Source organism: Macaca nemestrina, chromosome 20 (assembly GCF_043159975.1).
Source record: "Macaca nemestrina isolate mMacNem1 chromosome 20, mMacNem.hap1, whole genome shotgun sequence".
Taxonomy (NCBI): domain Eukaryota; kingdom Metazoa; phylum Chordata; class Mammalia; order Primates; family Cercopithecidae; genus Macaca; species Macaca nemestrina.
In genome coordinates, this window is record NC_092144.1 from 10,822,170 (window position 1) to 10,839,367 (window position 17,198).

General features: G+C 54.8%; 1 protein-coding gene across 4 annotated transcripts; it reads left to right on the forward strand.

The window, feature by feature from the left end:
- Nucleotides 1-82: 82 nt before the first annotated feature.
- On the forward strand, nucleotides 83-11,435 carry LOC105472851 (phospholipid phosphatase related 2). 4 transcript variants are annotated; one of them, XM_011726432.3, is made up of 10 exons: nucleotides 83-581; nucleotides 1,786-1,960; nucleotides 2,644-2,723; nucleotides 5,255-5,443; nucleotides 5,546-5,681; nucleotides 6,965-7,236; nucleotides 8,240-8,416; nucleotides 9,456-9,578; nucleotides 9,900-9,951; nucleotides 10,085-11,435. In XM_011726432.3, the coding sequence occupies exons 3-10, from the start codon at nucleotides 2,658-2,660 to the stop codon at nucleotides 10,426-10,428; spliced, it is 1,359 nt and encodes a 452-aa protein (XP_011724734.1). In that variant the 5' UTR covers nucleotides 83-581; nucleotides 1,786-1,960; nucleotides 2,644-2,657; the 3' UTR covers nucleotides 10,429-11,435. The 4 variants fall into 4 exon arrangements, with proteins under 4 accessions (XP_011724734.1, XP_011724851.1, XP_011724802.1 ...); XM_011726549.2 differs by having other exon boundaries at nucleotides 9,456-9,562; XM_011726500.2 differs by having other exon boundaries at nucleotides 5,330-5,443.
- Nucleotides 11,436-17,198: the final 5,763 nt, after the last annotated feature.

A 17,198-nucleotide genomic window follows, 5' to 3' on the forward strand; every position in this document is an offset into this window, starting at 1 on the left:
TGGGGGGGAGGGGTGTAAAGACCCCAGGGGCCATTCGGGATGTGTGGGCTTGGAATCAGGGGACATTTGAAGCCAGATTTAATATATGATAAGGCAAGGAGTCATTCTGTCCAGATATGAGAGGCCAGACAGACTTCCACACTGGCCACAGAGCCTTCCTTTCTGGGGGGCCCTGGCGAATGGGGAAACTGAGGCCCAGAGAGGGAGGGGCGCAGCCCAGGGACATGCTCTGAAGCCCTGCCCTCCTATTACCCTCGGAGCCCCGCCCACCCCAGGGTCCTCCCTCTCTACTGTCATTCTTGGTTCCTTCCCCTAATCGTGCTAACACGCCCCGCCCCCAAGATCACGGAGGCCCCGCCCCACCCCGCTAATGAGGCCCCGCCCTACGGAGGCTATGTAAGTGAGACGCCCGGAGGCCCCGCCCCTCCCTCCACCTCGGAGTCTGCGCGGCGCGGCCCGGCCCGGCCGACCGCGTCTCGGTCTCCGTGTCTGCCAGCCTGGCCGGCAGTCCGTCTGTCCATCCCGCCGCGCCGGGGCAGTCTAGGCGGAGCGGGGGCTCAGGCGGCGGTGGCCTCGACGCGGTGAGAGGAGGGGCTAGGGGCGCCCCTCATCCCCTCTCGTGGGCTTCCCACCCTCGGTGTCGGTCCCCGGTTCCTGAGGGTCGGGTCCCTCCGGGTCCAGCGTGGGGAGGGGTGGGGGAGGGGAGGCAGCGAGCTGGGGGAGGGGACGGGGCTGGGGGAGGGGACCCCGGGCCGAGGAGCACAGCACTGGTGGTGAGGGTGGCTGTGGGTAACTGTGATTGTGTATGGTTGTCATTGTGTGTCTGTGTGTGGTTGTGTAACTGCCATCGTGTGGCTGTATGACTGGGATTGTGTGGCTTCAGGAGGTCCGCGGGTGTCTGTCACTGTCATTGTGCGGCTGTCGTTGTGGGTGTCACTCTGATGGTTTGTGTGTGTGTGTCTGGCTGTGCTGTGGCTGCCATTGGCCCCCCGTGTGGCTGCTGTCTCTATGTGTGACTGTCTTGGTGTTCGTGTGGCTGTGTGCATAGGACTGTCATTGTGTGGCTGCTGTTGTGTGTTCCTTCTGATGGTGTGTATGTGTGTGTCGCTGTGGTCGTGCACCTTGTGCCTTTCTTGTGTGGCGTTGTGAGTCTGTGTCATGGTCCATGGATGTGGCCATGTGGTTGTGGATGGCACCGTGTCTCTCCCCTGTGACTGTCGGTGTGAATAAGAGACTGTTTGTGTGTGGCTGTTGCTGAGTGCCTTGTAATTGGGGGTGTGACGCTGTGATGGGTTCTGTGACCCCCATTGTGTGCGGTGACTCTTTCTTTTCTGTGACTCTTAAGTGTGTTGCAGGCCTGACTGTGGGTCACTGACTCTACAGTTAGGCGTGGGGGCTTGTGTGGGACTGTGATGTGTGTAGGGTCTCCTATATGTCCCTCTCTGTTTGGCCCTGGGTGGGAGTGGTATCTGGGTGTCTCTGACAGGCTGTGAGCCCACTGTGCGTGAGTATTCACTGACATGTATTGTGTGTGTTGGACACCTGTCTGAACAAGGGGGCCCCTCTTGTTCACTGCAAAGTGGCGCCCAGCACAGTGCCTGGAAGTGGGCAGGTGCTGGGTCTTCACTGTGGGATGGGTGAACGCCATGCCATGGTTTTGTATGTGTGTGTTGGGGGGGTGCCAGGATGGAGGCTGCAGCTGGGTTGTGCTTCCTAGGGGTGACAGCATGGGTGACCATGGGTATCTAGGACCTCTGGCGACCATCACCCCATATCACACTGCAGAATGAGCGTCGTGGGTGGGGTGCTGGACCCAGAGTGCCTACCCTTGCCTGCCTGGGCCTCAGTTTCCACATCTGCACAATGGGGGTGACCATCCCTGCCCTGCTGGCTGCCAGGAGCGGCTGTGAGTCTTCGGGCGTGGATGCAGCCTGGGGGAAGCCATAGGGCGCTTTCACAGGTGAGATGGGGCTGGGAGAATGGGTGTAAGCAGGTGTGACTGTGTTGAGCCCTGAAGCGCTGGGGACTGGGGGTAGCCTTGGGGGAGGGAAGAGGAGAACTGGGAGGCAGACCGGCTGGGAAGAGGGGGAAGGAGGGAGAGGCAGCTGGCAGAGAAGGAGGGCTTGGCTATCAGCCCAACCAGACACGAACACCACAGCCCATGGGGACAGAGAGAGGGGCCCCTGTGGAGGCCATGGAGGAAGAGACTCAGGGGAAGGGTCTGGTAGGGATGGGGAGCCCCTCGGGAAAGAGGATGGGGTCCCCTAAAAACTAGTGGGGACCCTTCTAAGTGCCATGGGGGAGGGGTTCCCATGAGGCTGGGGAGTCTCTTCTAAAGGCCCACCTCCTAAAAGGCATTGGGTCAGAGCCTCCCATGTAGGCTATAGAGGAAGGGGACCCCTGTAGAATATCAGGGAGTGGTATCAGGGGAGGCAGGTGTCCCCAGTAGGGTCAGGACCAACAGGGCGGGACCTGGATTGCAGAGGCGAGGCCAGAAGGCTCAAGGGGCAGAGTCAGGGCTTGCCCGGGTCTTCAGGGCCAGGGGTGTGGCCAAAGGACTCAGGGATGAAGCCAGGGTCCCGGTGACCTGAGACTTCCCCTAGGCACACCCCTGGGACTCCCACTCCCTCCCCACCTCTGCAGGCCTGGCCTTCACCATGGCGGGAGGGAGACCGCATCTGAAGAGGAGTTTCTCCATCATCCCCTGCTTTGTCTTCGTGGAGGTGAGGACCCCCGTATCTCTCCCAGAGAGGGCGTGCCTATCTCTGTCTCTGTCCAACCTCAGTCTCCCTATCTGTACCCACTTTTCCATCGCTGGGATCTCCCTTGCTGTCCCCTTTCTCTTGAGAAGTGGTTATGAGCTTGGATTGAGAAGGGCCACTCCCCAGGGTCCAATCCCTCTCTGCCCCATCCACACTGCAGGGTGCTGGACACCACAGGTACCCCTGAGCCTCAGTTTCCTCATTCATAGAATGGGCATCAGCAGAGTCCCAACTCCTAGGGCTGTTCTTTGTTTTTTTTTTGTTTTGTTTTGTTTTTGAGATGGAGTTTCGCTCTTGTTGTCCAGGCTGGAGTGCAATGGCGCGATCTCGGCTCACCGCAACCTCCACCTTCCAGGTTCAAGCGATTCTCCTGCCTCAGCCTTCCCAAGTAGCTGGGATTATAGGCATGCGCCACCAAGCCCAGCTAATTTTGTATTTTTAGTAGAGATAGGGTTTCTCCATGTGGGTCAGGCTGGTCTCGAACTCCAGACCTCAGGTGATCCACCCACCTCGGCCTCCCAAAGTGCTGGGATTACAGGCATGAGCCACCGCGCCCGGCCTTTTTTGTTTTGTTTTGTTTTAGATAGGGTCTCACTCTGTCACCCAGGCTGGAGTGCAGTGGCATAATCTCAGCTTACTGCAACCTCCACCTCCTGGGCTCAAGCAGTTCTCCTACCTCAGCCTCCCGAATAGCTGAGACTACAGACGTGTGCCATCATGCCCAGCTAATTTTTCTTTTTTTTTTTTTTTTTGAGATAGAGTCTCGCCTGTTGCCCAGGCTGGAGTGCAGTGACGCGATCGCAGCTCACTGCAGCCTCCACCTCCCGGGTTCAAGCGATTCTTCTGCCTCAGCATCCCGAGTAGCTGGAACCACAGGTGCATGCCACCACGCCTGGCTAATTTTTGTAGGTTTTAGTAGAGACAGGGTTTCACCATCTTGGCTAGGCTGATCTTGAACTCCTGACCTCGTGATCCACCCGCCTCAGCCTCCCAAAGTGCTGGGATTACAGGCGTGAGCCACCGCGCCCGGCCTATGCCCAGCTAATTTTTGTACTTTTTGGTAGCGATGGGCTTTCAACAGGTTGGCCAGGATGGTCTAGAACTCCTGACCTCAAGCAATCCTCCCGCCTCAGCCTCCCAAAGTGCTGGGATTACAGGTGTGAGCCACCACGCCCGGCCTCCTAGGGCTGTTCTAAAGGTAAAGTGTATTAATTCATGGACAAACTTGGTACAGCCTCCCAAAGTGCTGGGATTACAGGTGTGAGCCACCACGCCCGGCCTCCTAGGGCTGTTCTAAAGGTAAAGTGTATTAATTCATGGACAAACTTGGTACGACCCCCTGCCCACGGTGAGGGTTAGACCTGTGGTAGCTGCTGGTACCCCTACTCCTCCGATTTCTTTCCTTGTGGGAGAGTCTCTCCACCTCCCACTGTCTGTCTGTCTCTCATCTGAGCCTTGGCCCTAGACTCACTCTCCCCATGCCCATCTCTTCTCTCACTCTCTCTACAACTCCCTTCCCTTTTCCTCTCCCTTCTTTCTTCTCTTGCTCTTTTCCTCCTCTTCTCCCCTCCTTTCCTGGTTTCCCTCTCTCTCTCTCTCTTTTTCTTTTCGTTCCTTCCTTCTCTCTCTCTCTCTCTCTCTTTCTCTCTTTCTCTCTTTTGAGATGGAGTCTTGCTCTGCTGCCCAGGCTGGAGTGCAGTGGCATGATCTTGGCTCACTGCAACCTCCGCCTCCTAGGTTCAAGTGATTCTCCTGCCCCAGCCTCCTGAGTAGCTGGGATTACAGGTGTCCACCACCATGCCTGGCTAATTGTTGTATTTTTAGTAGAGACAGGGTTTTGTCATGTTGGCCAGGCTGGTCTCAAACTCCTGATCTCAGGTGATCCACCTGCCTCAGCCTCCCAAAGTGCTGGGATTACAAGCATGAACCACTTTTTTCTTTATTTTCTTTTTTTCTTTCTTCCTGTGTTTCGGCCATTCCTTTTCCTTTCTTTCTTTTTTCTGAGACAGGGTCTCCCTCTGTCACCCAGGCTGGAGTGCAGTGGCGCCATCATGGCTCACTGCAGTCTTAACCCCCTGGGCTGAGGCAGTCTTCCTTCCTCAGCCTCCCAAGTAGCTGGGACTATAGTTGTGCAGAGATGAGGTCATGCTATGTTGCCCAGGCTGATCTCAAACTCCTGAGCTCAAGCAATCCTCCTGCCTCGGCCTCCCAAAGTGCTGGAATTACAGGCATGAGCTGCTTGCTGCACACGGCCTCTCTCTGTTTCTATCTCCTTCTCCTTCTGTTTCTCCTAAACCCTGGCTCTTCTCTCACCTCCTTTCCCCATTTCTCTCAGTCTCTCTCCCCCTTGTCTCTGTCTCTCTCCATCTTCTAGTTTCTGTCTCTAACCCATGTCTCTCCATCTCTGTATCTCTGCCTCTGTGGCCTCAGCTGGAGCCCTGACCCTCTCTCTTCTCTCTCCGCCACCTCTCCCTGCCCTGGCTTGGTGGCAGTCGGTGCTGCTGGGCATCGTGATCCTGCTTGCTTACCGCCTGGAGTTCACGGACACCTTCCCTGTGCACACCCAGGGATTCTTCTGCTATGACAGTACCTACGCCAAGCCCTACCCAGGGCCTGAGGCTGCCAGCCGAGTGCCTCCTGCTCTCATCTACGCACTGGTCACTGCCGGGCCCACCCTCACGGTGAGACAGTGAAGACCTCCTAGGAGGCAGGTGGGCCAGGTGAGGGTGGGTGAGGGGATGGGCTGGAAGGCCAGGAAGACTCTACCTTGGTCTTGCCCACAGATCCTGCTGGGGGAGCTGGCGCGTGCCTTTTTCCCCGCACCACCTTCAGCCGTCCCGGTCATCGGGGAGAGCACCATCGTGTCCGGAGCCTGCTGTCGCTTCAGCCCCCCACTGCGGAGGCTGGTCCGCTTCCTGGGTGAGAGATATGGCCCGGGATCAGTCCCATGGTAATGGTCGGGAGGTGGGTATAGAAGGAAAGAGTCTTGGGCCTGACAGTCATCATAATTCCAGGCTGGGCGCAGTGGCTCACGTCTGTAATCTCAGCACTTTGGGAGGCCAAGGTGGGCGATCACCTGAGGTCAGGAGTTCAGGACCAGCCTGACCAACATGGCGTAACCCTGTCTCTACTAAAAACACAAAAAATTAGCTGGGCATGGTGGCGGGTGCCTGTAATCCTTGAACCTGGGAGGCAGAGGTTACAGTGAGCCAAGACTGCACCAGCCTGGGCAACAAGAGCGAAACTCCATCTCAAAAAAAAAAAAAAAAAATTCCAGGGAAAAGCTGGGCATGGTGGTGCGTACCTGTAGTCTCAGCTACTTGGGAGGCTGAGGCAGAGACTCAGCTACTTGGGAGTACCAGCTACTTGGGAGACTGAACAAGACCCCACCTCTTTAAAAAAAAAAAAAAAAAAAGGGAATTCCAGCAGAGAAGGAAGAGGACCTGGAATTGCCATGGTGGGGATGTTAGGAAGCAACAAGGGACTTAGGCTCAGGCCAGATGTAATGGAGGTTCTAGGGATATGGGTGGGGCCTAACCCAACCATGATGGCAACTGTAGGAAGAGGGTCCCAAAATGCCACAAGGAGAGTCTCAGGCACAAAAGAGAGACACAGGCACAGGACAAACACCCTGGGGCCCCTGGGTAGGGAGATGAGACTCTGGCTGTGCTTTAAATGGGGTCCCAGCCTCAAGTGGTGGCTGTGGGAAAGGGGGAGGGGCAGAGCTTACCTATAATGGTGGTCCCAGGGGCAGACAGTGGGAGACCCAGCTCTAACTTACTAGTGGCCCCAGGAGGAGAGTGATGAACTCAGTCGTAGCCAGTTTAAGGGCAGGCAGGAAGCGCCCCAGGTATGCCATTAGGGTTTTCCCTAGCCCTCCTAGGCATGGGGTGGATCCTGATGTAATGGTGTTGGGTTGGCCAGGAGGTCCAAGCCCAGCTATAATGGGGCTCCAAGGGAGGACCCGCCCCTGACATAGTGGTAATCCTAGAAAGACAGGGGCCAGATAATGAGGGTCTCTGGGGGCAGGAGGCCTCAGAGTGTCTTCATGGTGGTCCTTAAGGAAGGGGGATGTTGGCACAACTACGGGGTCCCAAGTGTGCTTTAATGACAGTCACAGGAAAAGGGAACTAAGAGGCCCAATGGAACCAGTGGGAGCATCGGGCCTGGCGCATGAACCGCTTCCACTATCCCACCCCTAGGGGTCTACTCCTTCGGCCTCTTCACCACAACCATCTTCGCCAACGCGGGGCAGGTGGTGACCGGCAATCCCACGCCACACTTCCTGTCCGTGTGCCGCCCCAACTACACGGCCCTGGGCTGCCTGCCACCTTCTCCGGATCGGCCAGGTCCCGACCGCTTTGTCACTGACCAGGGTGCCTGCGCTGGCAGCCCCAGCCTCGTGGCCGCCGCGCGCCGCGCCTTCCCCTGCAAGGACGCGGCCCTCTGCGCCTACGCAGTCACCTACACGGCGGTGAGCCTCGGGAGCTTCGGGGTTGGAAATGGGTGTGAGGGCTGGACAGCGCCCAGTGGCCTGGAAGCCGCCAGAGCTGGATCCTCTGCTCTTCCACGCCCCTGGTGCTGTTGGAAGCTCTAGCTCCACGCCGCGGCCTGTTGGAAACTCTAGTTCCTCCTCCCAGATCCTAGCCACGCCCCCAGCCAGAGCCTATCGCTGTCCATTGCCTCCGGCCCTTGCTCTCTGGCCACGCCTCCTGAGCCAGTAATACGAGAGAAGCTATTGGCTCCACCCTATGGGATCAGGACACTATCCCTGATGTGCAACACTAGGAACCCCTAGAGCCTAGCCAGGCCCCCAGGATGCTACAGGCGCTAGATATTAGCTGGGAGACTGGGTAGATTGGATGGCTTCCTGGAGCCCTTGCCCCTCTCCTTGGGACCTTGTTCTCTCCCGTTGTAGCCCTGGCCACACTCTTTGCTCTTAACTGCTCTGGGATTTCTAACTCTGTCCTCTGCTTTTTCCTGCTCACATACCCTGTTGCTTCAACTCTTTTTTCTGGCATCCGGGTTTATGCTCCCATACTGTCAGTAGTCCCCTGGGGGTCAGGAGCTCCACCTCCTACAGCTCCTGGACCTGCCCCCTTAGCCCTGAGTCCACCCTCTGGTTCTGTGGCCACACCCTAACCCAGCAAGGGTCTGTCCTCATCTACGACTCTGGACCAGGGACATCTGGGCCCCAGACCTTGTCCTCTGCTCTTGGGAGCTCTGGCCACACCTAGCCCTACAAGTGGTGCCCATGAGACTCCAAGACCTCAATCCCTGACCCCCACCCCCCTTTGCCGTTTTAGTCACGCTCCCTGGAAAAGCCCACTGGGGAGTCCATGACTCCATTCCTGGAACCCCTGGCCACATCCTCCAGCCCCAACGCTCTGGCCATGCATTCTAGCCCAGAAAAGAGCGTCCACTTGGGTTCAGAGACTTGCCTCCACTTGTCCCCTGACCAGTCTGACTCCCCACAGATGTACGTGACTCTCGTGTTCCGCGTGAAGGGCTCCCGCCTGGTCAAACCCTCGCTCTGCCTGGCCCTGCTGTGTCCGGCCTTCCTGGTGGGCGTGGTCCGCGTGGCTGAGTACCGAAACCACTGGTCCGACGTGCTGGCTGGCTTCCTGACAGGGGCGGCCATCGCCACCTTTTTGGTGAGTCCCCTCCTCAACCTTCCTAGCATGGAACCTTCCCATCAGCTCTCTGACCCAACAGGCAGGACCACATGATGGAGAAGGGTGTGGACTGTGTGTGACCTTGGGCCAGTCCCTTAACCTGACCCTTCCTGGATATTCTCATCTCATCTGTGAAATGAGATACCAGGATCAGGGTGAGGCAAGGCCTTGAATGCAAATTTTAAGAGGGTGCCCAAACACTTAGTAATCAAGATTAATCATATTTTAACAAAACATTTTAAAAAATCAAAGTTAATACAAAACTATCATAATGTACAGAAATATAAAAATTCTAAATAAAGACGAATCAAGACTGGGTGCAGTAGCTCACGCCTGTAATCCCAGCACTTTGGGAAGCTGAAGTGGGTGGATCACTTGAGGCCAAGAGTTCAAATCCAGCCAGGTCAACATGGTGAAACCCCCGTCTCTACTAAAAATACAAAAATTAGCCAGGCGTAGTGGTGCAAGCCTGTAGTCCCAGCTACTCGGGAGGCTGAAGCAGAAGAATTGCTTGAACCCGGGGGACGGAGGTTGCAGTGAGCCGAGATCGCACCACTTCACTCCAGCCTGGGTGAAAGAGTGAAAGTCTGCCTCAAAAAAAAAAAAAAAAAAATTAGCTGGCAACGGTGGTGCACACCTGCAGTCCCAGCTACTCGGAAGGCTGAGGCAGAAGAGTCGCTTGAACCCAGGAGGTGGAGTTTGCAGTGAGCTGAGATCACACCACTGCACTCCAGCCTGGGTGACAGAGTTTGACTCTGTCTCAAAAAAAAAAAAATTAAACCCTGCCCCTGTACAACTTGGTCTTACTTGCTTTACCCTAGTCCAGACTCTGTGGGATAAATAATAATTGCACCTACCTCATAGTAAAATGGAGCCAACAGTGCCTGGCACATACTATGCATTAGCTGTTTTTGAAAACCTGAGCTCAGTTTCCTTATCTGAAAAATGGGGATGGTATTTACATAGCTCCTATGTGACTGACCCCAGGCCTCAACACTGTTCTCTCCCTCTGTTCCAGGTCACCTGCGTTGTGCACAACTTTCAGAGCCGGCCACCCTCTGGCCGAAGGCTCTCTCCCTGGGAGGACCTGGGCCAAGCCCCCACCGTGGACAGCCCCCTCGAAAAGTTAAGTGTGGCCCAGGTAAGGGGGGCCGGGGGCTGCTCCCGGCTGGAGAGGGTGGTGGGTGGAGGGGGCCAAGGAGGCAGGAAGTCAGGCAAGAGGTGGGGGTCTCAGAACCATGGGGAAGTGGAGGGATCACCCATCTCTGTGGACACAGGTCCTGGGGGGACAGCCCCAAAGAATGAAAGGGAGCACCCCCGTCTTCTTCCCAAGGGGACACGGTTAATCATGAGAACTGTGGTTGTCTTTTCCGTGGGATTCTTCACCTGATGAGCTCCTTGTGGCTGTGGCCGGTAGGGCCCAGGGGGCCACTAGCCCCTTCCCTCTGTCTCTTTGTCTCAGGAACCCGAGGTCTGCAGGCCGCATTCGACACCGGCACGGCTCACCCCATCCAGTGAGTGTTGGGGGTGTGGGGACTAAACAGGGGGACTTTCAGGTGGGCAGCTACTGCCCCAGACGTCTCACCTAGGTTTTTATGCTGCCTCCCAAGTGTTCTGATCCCCTGATCTCTGGCTTCTGACCACCAGAGTCGCAGAACTGCGCCCGCCGTGGCCACCTGATCCCCAGCTGCGTGTCCTCCAGGGCCCCAGCCATGTGTTCGTCGCCCCGTGTGCCCCGCCCTCGATTGAGGTCTGAGCCGACGCCCTTGCCCCTGCCCCTACCCCTGCCAGCGCCCACCCCCAGCCAGGGCCCCTCGCCTTCCTCCCCCGGACCTGGGGGGCCAGGCGGGGGTGGTGGACGTGGCCGGAAGCTGCTGCTGCCCACGCCCCTGCTGCGGGACCTGTACACCCTGAGTGGACTCTATCCCTCCCCCTTCCACCGGGACAACTTTAGCCCTTACCTGTTTGCCAGCCGTGACCACCTGCTGTGAGGCCCGACCACCCACCCAGAATCTGCCCAGTCCCCACTTCTTCCCTGCCACGCGTGTGTGTGCGTGTGCCACGTGAGTGCCAAAGTCCCCTGCCCCCCAAGCCAGCCAGACCCAGACATTAGAAGATGGCTGGAAGGACATTTGGGAGACACCTGCCTCTCTGGCCCTCTGAGATATTCAGATGGGCACAAATGGAAGGTGGGCCCTTGCCCCTACTCTTGCCCTTTTAAGGGCCAAAGCTTGACCCCATTGGCCATTGCCTGGCTAATGAGAACCCCTGGTTCTCAGAATTTTAACCAAAAGGAGTTGGCTCCAGCCAATGGGAGCCTTCTCTTCACTTCTTAGAATCCTCCTGCAAGAGGGCAACTCCAGCCAGTGTTGAGCGACTAAACAGCCAATAGGAGCCCTTGGTTTCCAGAATTTCTAGAGTGGGTGGGCATGATTCCAGTCAATGGGGGACCGCCCGTGTCTAAGCATGTGCAAAGGAGAGGAGGGAGATGAGGTCATTGTTTGTCATTGAGTCTTCTCTCAGAATCAGCGAGCCCAGCTGTAGGGTGGGGGGCAGGCTCCCCCATGGCAGGGTCCTTGGGGTACCCCTTCTCCTCTTAGCCCCTCCCTGTGTGCGGCCTCTCCACCTCTCACCCACTCCCTCCTAATCCCCTACTTAAGTAGGGCTTGCCCCACTTCAGAGGTTTTGGGGTTCAGGGTGCTGTGTCTCCCCTTGCCTGTGCCCAGGTCATCCCAAACCCTTCTGTTATTTATTAGGGCTGTGGGAAGGGTTTTTTCTTTTTTCTTGGAACCTGCCCCTGTTCTTCACACTGCCCCCCATGCCTCAGCCTCATACAGATGTGCCATCATGGGGGGCATGGGTGGAGCAGAGGGGCTCCCTCACCCCGGGCAGGCAAAGGCAGTGGGTAGAGGAGGCACTGCCCCCCTTTCCTGCCCCCTCCTCATCTTTAATAAAGACCTGGCTTCTCATCTTTAATAAAGACCTGTTTGTAACAGAAGTTTGGCCACCTGCCTTCCTCCCCCGGGTGGTGGGGGGTGCGGAGGACTTTCATCGTGGGTCTATGGATGTCTGTGGAGCTGGGTGTGGGTGTACTGCTGCAGTGTATCTAAGGACGATTGTGGAGAGGCAGTGCGGTTTCATGGGGCTCGAGACTTGGGCTGAAATCCTGGCTCAGCATTCTGGGCTCTGTGGCCTCAGGAAAGTTCATTCACCTCTCTGTGCCCTTGTTTCTTCATCTGTCAAAGGCAAACAGTCGCTCAAGCCACCAAGGCACACAAACCCACATCAGGAGCCGTACATGCCCTGTGTGTCTCAGACCAGGGCACAGAGGGCACAAGGAATGGGGTGAGGATACCTGGGGGTCCTGAGAGGGATGGGGGATGCTGAGGGGCACTAAGAACCTCCCAGCCGAACACCTGGCTGCATGGATGAGCACAGGGGTGCTGAGTATGAGATTACACCGAGACCCAACCCCTCTGAGAACTCAGCAGATACTGGGGATGTTCAAAGAGTCAGGGAGAGGGAGCCACAGGACCCCTCCTGCAATCGGGGCTCTGAGGGTCTTCAGATAGGGCATTTGGGACCTAGAGTCACCCAGGCACCAGGAAAAGGGAGTCTGTTTCCCTTCTCTCATTAATTAATTCATTCAGCAAACACTGTAAAACCCCTACTGTGTGCCAGATGGTCTTAGTCTGTTCCAGCTGCCATAACAAAATACTGGGGACAGGATGGCTTATTTATTAAATTATTTAAAAATAAATTTCTCTACTACTATTAAATTTCTCTACTAATTATTTAAAAATATGTTTCTTATTTATTATTTATTTTGAGATGGAATCTCGCTCTGTTGCCCAGGCTGGAGTGCAGTGGCGCAACCTCGGCTCACTGCAACCTCCACCTCCCGGGTTCAAGTGATTCTCTTGCCTCACTCAGCCTCCTGAGTAGCTGGGACTACAGGTGCGCACCACCACGCCTGGCTAATTTTTTGTATTTTTAGTAGAGATGGGATTTCACCGTGTTAGCCAGGATGGTCTTGATCTCCTCACCTTGTGATCTGCCTGCCTTGGCCTCCCAAAGTGTTGGGATTACAGGTGTGAGCCACTGTGCCCGGCCTTATTTTTATTTTGTGTGTGTGTTTGTGTTTCTTGTGTTTTGAGATGGAGTTTTGCTCTGTCGCCAGGCTGGAGTACAGTGGTACGATCTCGGCTCACACAACCTCCGCCTCCTGAGTTCAAGCGATTCTCATGCCTCCGCCTCCCTAGTAGCTGGGATTACAGGCGCCTGCCACCACACCTGGCTAATTTTTGTATTTTTGGTAGACAAATACTTTATGGGGTTTGACCATATTGGCCAGGCTGGTCTCGAACTCCTGACCTTGTGATCCGCCCACCTCGGCCTTCCAAAGTGCTGGGATTATAGGCATGAGCCACCGTGCCTGGCCTATTTTTTTTTTAATAGAGACGGGGTTGTGCCATGTTGTCCCAGCTGATCTTGAACTTCTGGGCTCAAGCGGTTCACCCACCTCAACCTCCCAAAGTGCTGGGATTACAGGCATGAGCTACCACCCTGGGCCTAACAGAAGTTTATTTCTCATAGTTCTGGAGGCTGGGAAGTCCAAGATCAAGGCCCCAGCAGATTCGGTGACCGGTGAGGGCCTGCTTCCTCATAGACTCACTCTAGTCTCACATGGCAGAAGGTGGAGAAGCTCTCTGGGGCCTCTCTTATAAAAGCACTAATCCCATTCATGAGGACTCCACCCTCATGACCTAATCACCTTTAAAAGGCCCCCCACCGGCCGGGCAAGGTGGCTCACGCCTGTAATCCCAGCACTTTGGGAGGCCAAGACGGGCGGATCACGAGGTCAGGAGATCGAGACCATCCTGGCTAACACGGTGAAACCCTGTCTCTACTAAAAAATACAAAAAACTAGCCGGGCGAGGTGGTGGGTGCCTGTAGTCCCAGCGGCAGGAGAATGGCGTGAACCTGGGAGGCAGAGCTTTCAGTGAGCTGAGATTGCGCCACTGCACTCCAGCCTGGGCGGCAGAGGGAGACTCCGTCTCAAAAAAAAAAAAAAAGGCCGGGCGCGGTGGCTCAAGCCTGTAATCCCAGCACTTTGGGAGGCCGAGACGGGCGGATCACGAGGTCAGGAGATCGAGACCATCCTGGCTAACACGGTGAAACCCCGTCTCTACTAAGAAATACAAAAAAACTAGCCGGGCGAGGTGGCGGGCGCCTGTAGTCCCAGCTACTCAGGAGGCTGAGGCCGGAGAATGGCGTGAACCCGGGAGGCGGAGCTTGCAGTGAGCTGAGATCTGGCCACTGCACTCCAGCCTGGGCTACAGAGCCAGACTCTGTCTCAAAAAAAAAAAAAAAAAAAGGCCCCCCACCTCCGATCACTGTGGGTTAGGATTTCAACATATGAACCGGGGGACAGGGTACAAACATTCAGACCGAAGCATAAGTGTTGTTTAGTTAGGCACAGGGTGGGAGTTGGGGGGTCGGGAGGTTACAGCAGTGAGCAGAACAGACACAAACCTCTGCTGTCACAGATGAGAGTATTCTAATATGTAAGACAATAAACAAGGTAAATGGGGCCTGGTCTCCACACCTGTGATCCCAACACTCTGGGAGGCCAAGGCTGGAGGATTGCTTGAGCTTAGGAGTTGGAGAACGACCTGGGCGACATAGTGAGACCTCCGTCTGTACAAAAAAATATATATATTTTAAAATTAGTTGGGCATGGTGGCACACATCTATAGTCCCGGCTACACGGGAGGCTGAGGTGGGAGTCACTTGAGCCCAGGAAGTCGAGACTATGGTGAGCTGTGATCCTGCCACTGCACTGTAGCCTGGGTGACAGAGTGAGACCATGTCTCAAAATAAATAAATACGCAAATTAATAAATATAAAAATAAATGAGCTAAGTACAGATTCACAATTCCAAATTTTTATAGAAGTCTGAAAACCAGGCCAGGCGCGGTTGCTCACACCTGTAATCCCAGCATTTTGGGATGCTGAAGCGGGTGGATCACCTGAGGTCGGGAGTTCAAGACCAGCCTGGCCAACATGGTGAAACCCCCCGTCTCTACTAAAAATACAAAAATTAGCTGGGTGTGGTGACGCACGTCTGTAATCCCAGCTACTCGGGAGGCTGAGGCAGGAGAATCACTTGAACCTGGGAGGCGGAGGTTACAGTGAGCCAAGATTACACCACTGCACTCCAGCCTGGGTGACAGAGTGAGACTCCATTTCAAAAAAGAAAAAGAAGTCTGAAAACCAAAATCCTTTCATAACTCATTTATGGCAAAACCTAACCTGAACTGACCTGAGATTATGTATAGCTTTTATTTATTTCACTTGATGTGAATATTCTTGTGTTTTGCTGAAGATAAAGTGATTTGAGGATGTTAGTTCTGGTCCCACTGGGGGTATGAAACACACAGTATTTACAGCCTATTACATTTTAAAATCTGAAAAATCCTGAATTTCCAACTCCAGGATCATGGATTTAGCTAAGGGATCTCTGATATGTTAGATATTGATATGTGATAAGGAGAACACTCAAGCTAAGGAAGGTGATGTGACAACTGTAGGATAGGGACATGGTTTGCAATTTCTTTTTAAGGGATAGGGAGGGTCTTGCTCTGTTTGTTGCTCAGGCTGAGCGACGGGTGGAGTGCAGTGGCATGATCCTAGCTCACTACAGCCTTAAACTTCTGGGATCCAGTGATCCAGTGATCCTCCCAAGTAGCTGGGACTGCAGGCACACACCACCATGCCTGCTAGTTTTTTAAATTTTTAGTAGAGACAATGTCTTGCTATGTTCCCCAGGCTGGTCTTGAACTTCTGGGCTCAAGTGATCCTCCCACTTCGGTCTCCCAAAATGCTGGGATTACAGGTGTGAGCCGCCATGCCTGGGCTATGGTTTGCAATTTTAAAAAAAGGGATCAACGAAGTTCTCTCTGAGACGACACTGGGAGGAAGGGAGCCATGCAAATATGTGGTGGGGAGACCTCCAGGCAAAGGAGGTCTTTGCAGAGCAAGTGTGAAAGGCTTGAGGCGGGAACGTGCCTTCTGTGTTCAGGAAACAGCAAAGTGGCCTGTGTAGCAATTGGCAAAGGGTGAGTGAAGAGGAGACAGAAGAAGAGGAGGTTGGGGAGATGGTGGGAAAGTTGCGGAGATGGTGGAGCTTATCGTGGGCCACTGGGGGATAAGATGAGAGCATCAGAGAGCTGATGGCAGAGGAAAGACTGCATCAGGAGGCCCCCTGATTGACTGACCAAGGCTCCTGTGTCCAGAGCTTATACACCTGAGACCTGTGGTCTCTCCTGACGCGCAGCTGTCTCCACTGGGGCCAGGAAGAAAGCAAAGCTTCAGCACAATGGACAGCGCCACCACCCAAACCAGCAGGCCCTGTCCGTGATGCTGATGTGGAGCGCCGGCCAAGAATGGTAAAAGTGGGGGAAGAATCAGGTCCCATTCAGGAGGGTGGTGACAGCAGCCCTGGCCTTGCACCAACTCTCATACTGGGATAGATGATCTTAGGTAGAGAACACAGGCTGGCTTGTACCTGTTTGGGATTGGCTGGGCGTCGTGGCTCACCTCTGCAATCCCGGCACTTTGGGAGGCTGAGCCGGGCGGATCACTTGAGGTCAGGGGTTTGAGACCAGCCTGCCTAACATGGTGAAACACTGTTACTACTAAAAATACAAAAAATTAGTCGGGCATGGTGGCACGTGCCTGTAATCCCAGCTACTCAGGAGGCTGAGGCAGGAGAATCGCTTGAACCCAGGAGGCGGAGGTTGCAGTGAGCTGAGATCGTGCCATTGCACTCCAGCTTGGACAACAAGAGCAAAACTCCATCTCAAAAAAAAAAAAAAAAACGAGGCCAGGCGCGGTGCTCACGCTTGTAATCCCGGCACTTTGGGAGGCCGAGGTGGGCAGATCACGAGGTCAGGAGATCGAGACCATCCTGGCTAACACGATGAACCCCCATCTCTACTAAAAATACAAAAAATTAGCCGGTCGTGGTGGCAGGGACCTGTAGTCCCAGCTATACTCGGGAGGCTGAGGCAGGAGAATGGCGTGAACCCGGGAGGCGGAGCTTGCAGTGAGCCGAGATCGCACCACTGCACTCCAGCCTGGGCGACAGAGCAAGACTCCGCCTCAAAACAAAAAACAAAAAACAAAAAACGAAAGCCTTCTTGGCTGGGTGCAGTGGCTCACACCTGTAATCCCAACACTATGGGAGGTGTCTAGGTAGGAAGATTGCTTGAACCCAGGAGTTTGAGATCAGCCTAGGCAATGTAGCAAGACCCCCGTCTCGAAAAAATAAAGCGTTTAGGCCAGGAGCAGTGGCTAACGCCTGTAATTCCAACACTTAGGGAGGGTAAGGCGGCAGATCACCTGAGGTCAGGAGTTCAAGACCAGATTGGCCAACATGGTGAAACCCTGTCTCTACTAAAAATACAAAAATTAGCCAGGAGTGGCAGCGTGCACCTGTAATCATAGCTACTCAGGAGGCTGAGGCTGGAGAATCACTTGAACTTGGGAGGCAGAGGTTGCAGTGAGCTGAGATCGCACCATTGCACTCCAGCCTGGGTGACAGAGCGAGACAGTCTCAAAAAATAAAAACATAAAAAAATAAACAACAACAACAAAAATCAAAAGCCTTCTCAACATGTCCCTGTGGGTCTCACAGCATCTCAATCTCAAGTTGACCAAAACAGAGCTCTGATTTAGAATGTCACAGCACGACTAT

Bases quoted from the DNA above. Each gene is read 5' to 3' on its own strand.
- LOC105472851 (XM_011726432.3), top strand. From the start codon at position 2,658: ATGGCGGGAGGGAGACCGCATCTGAAGAGGAGTTTCTCCATCATCCCC. The intron at 5,444-5,545 runs GTGAGACAGTGA...TCTTGCCCACAG, and splicing joins CTGCCGGGCCCACCCTCACG to ATCCTGCTGGGGGAGCTGGC. The intron at 8,417-9,455 runs GTGAGTCCCCTC...CCTCTGTTCCAG, and splicing joins CGGCCATCGCCACCTTTTTG to GTCACCTGCGTTGTGCACAA.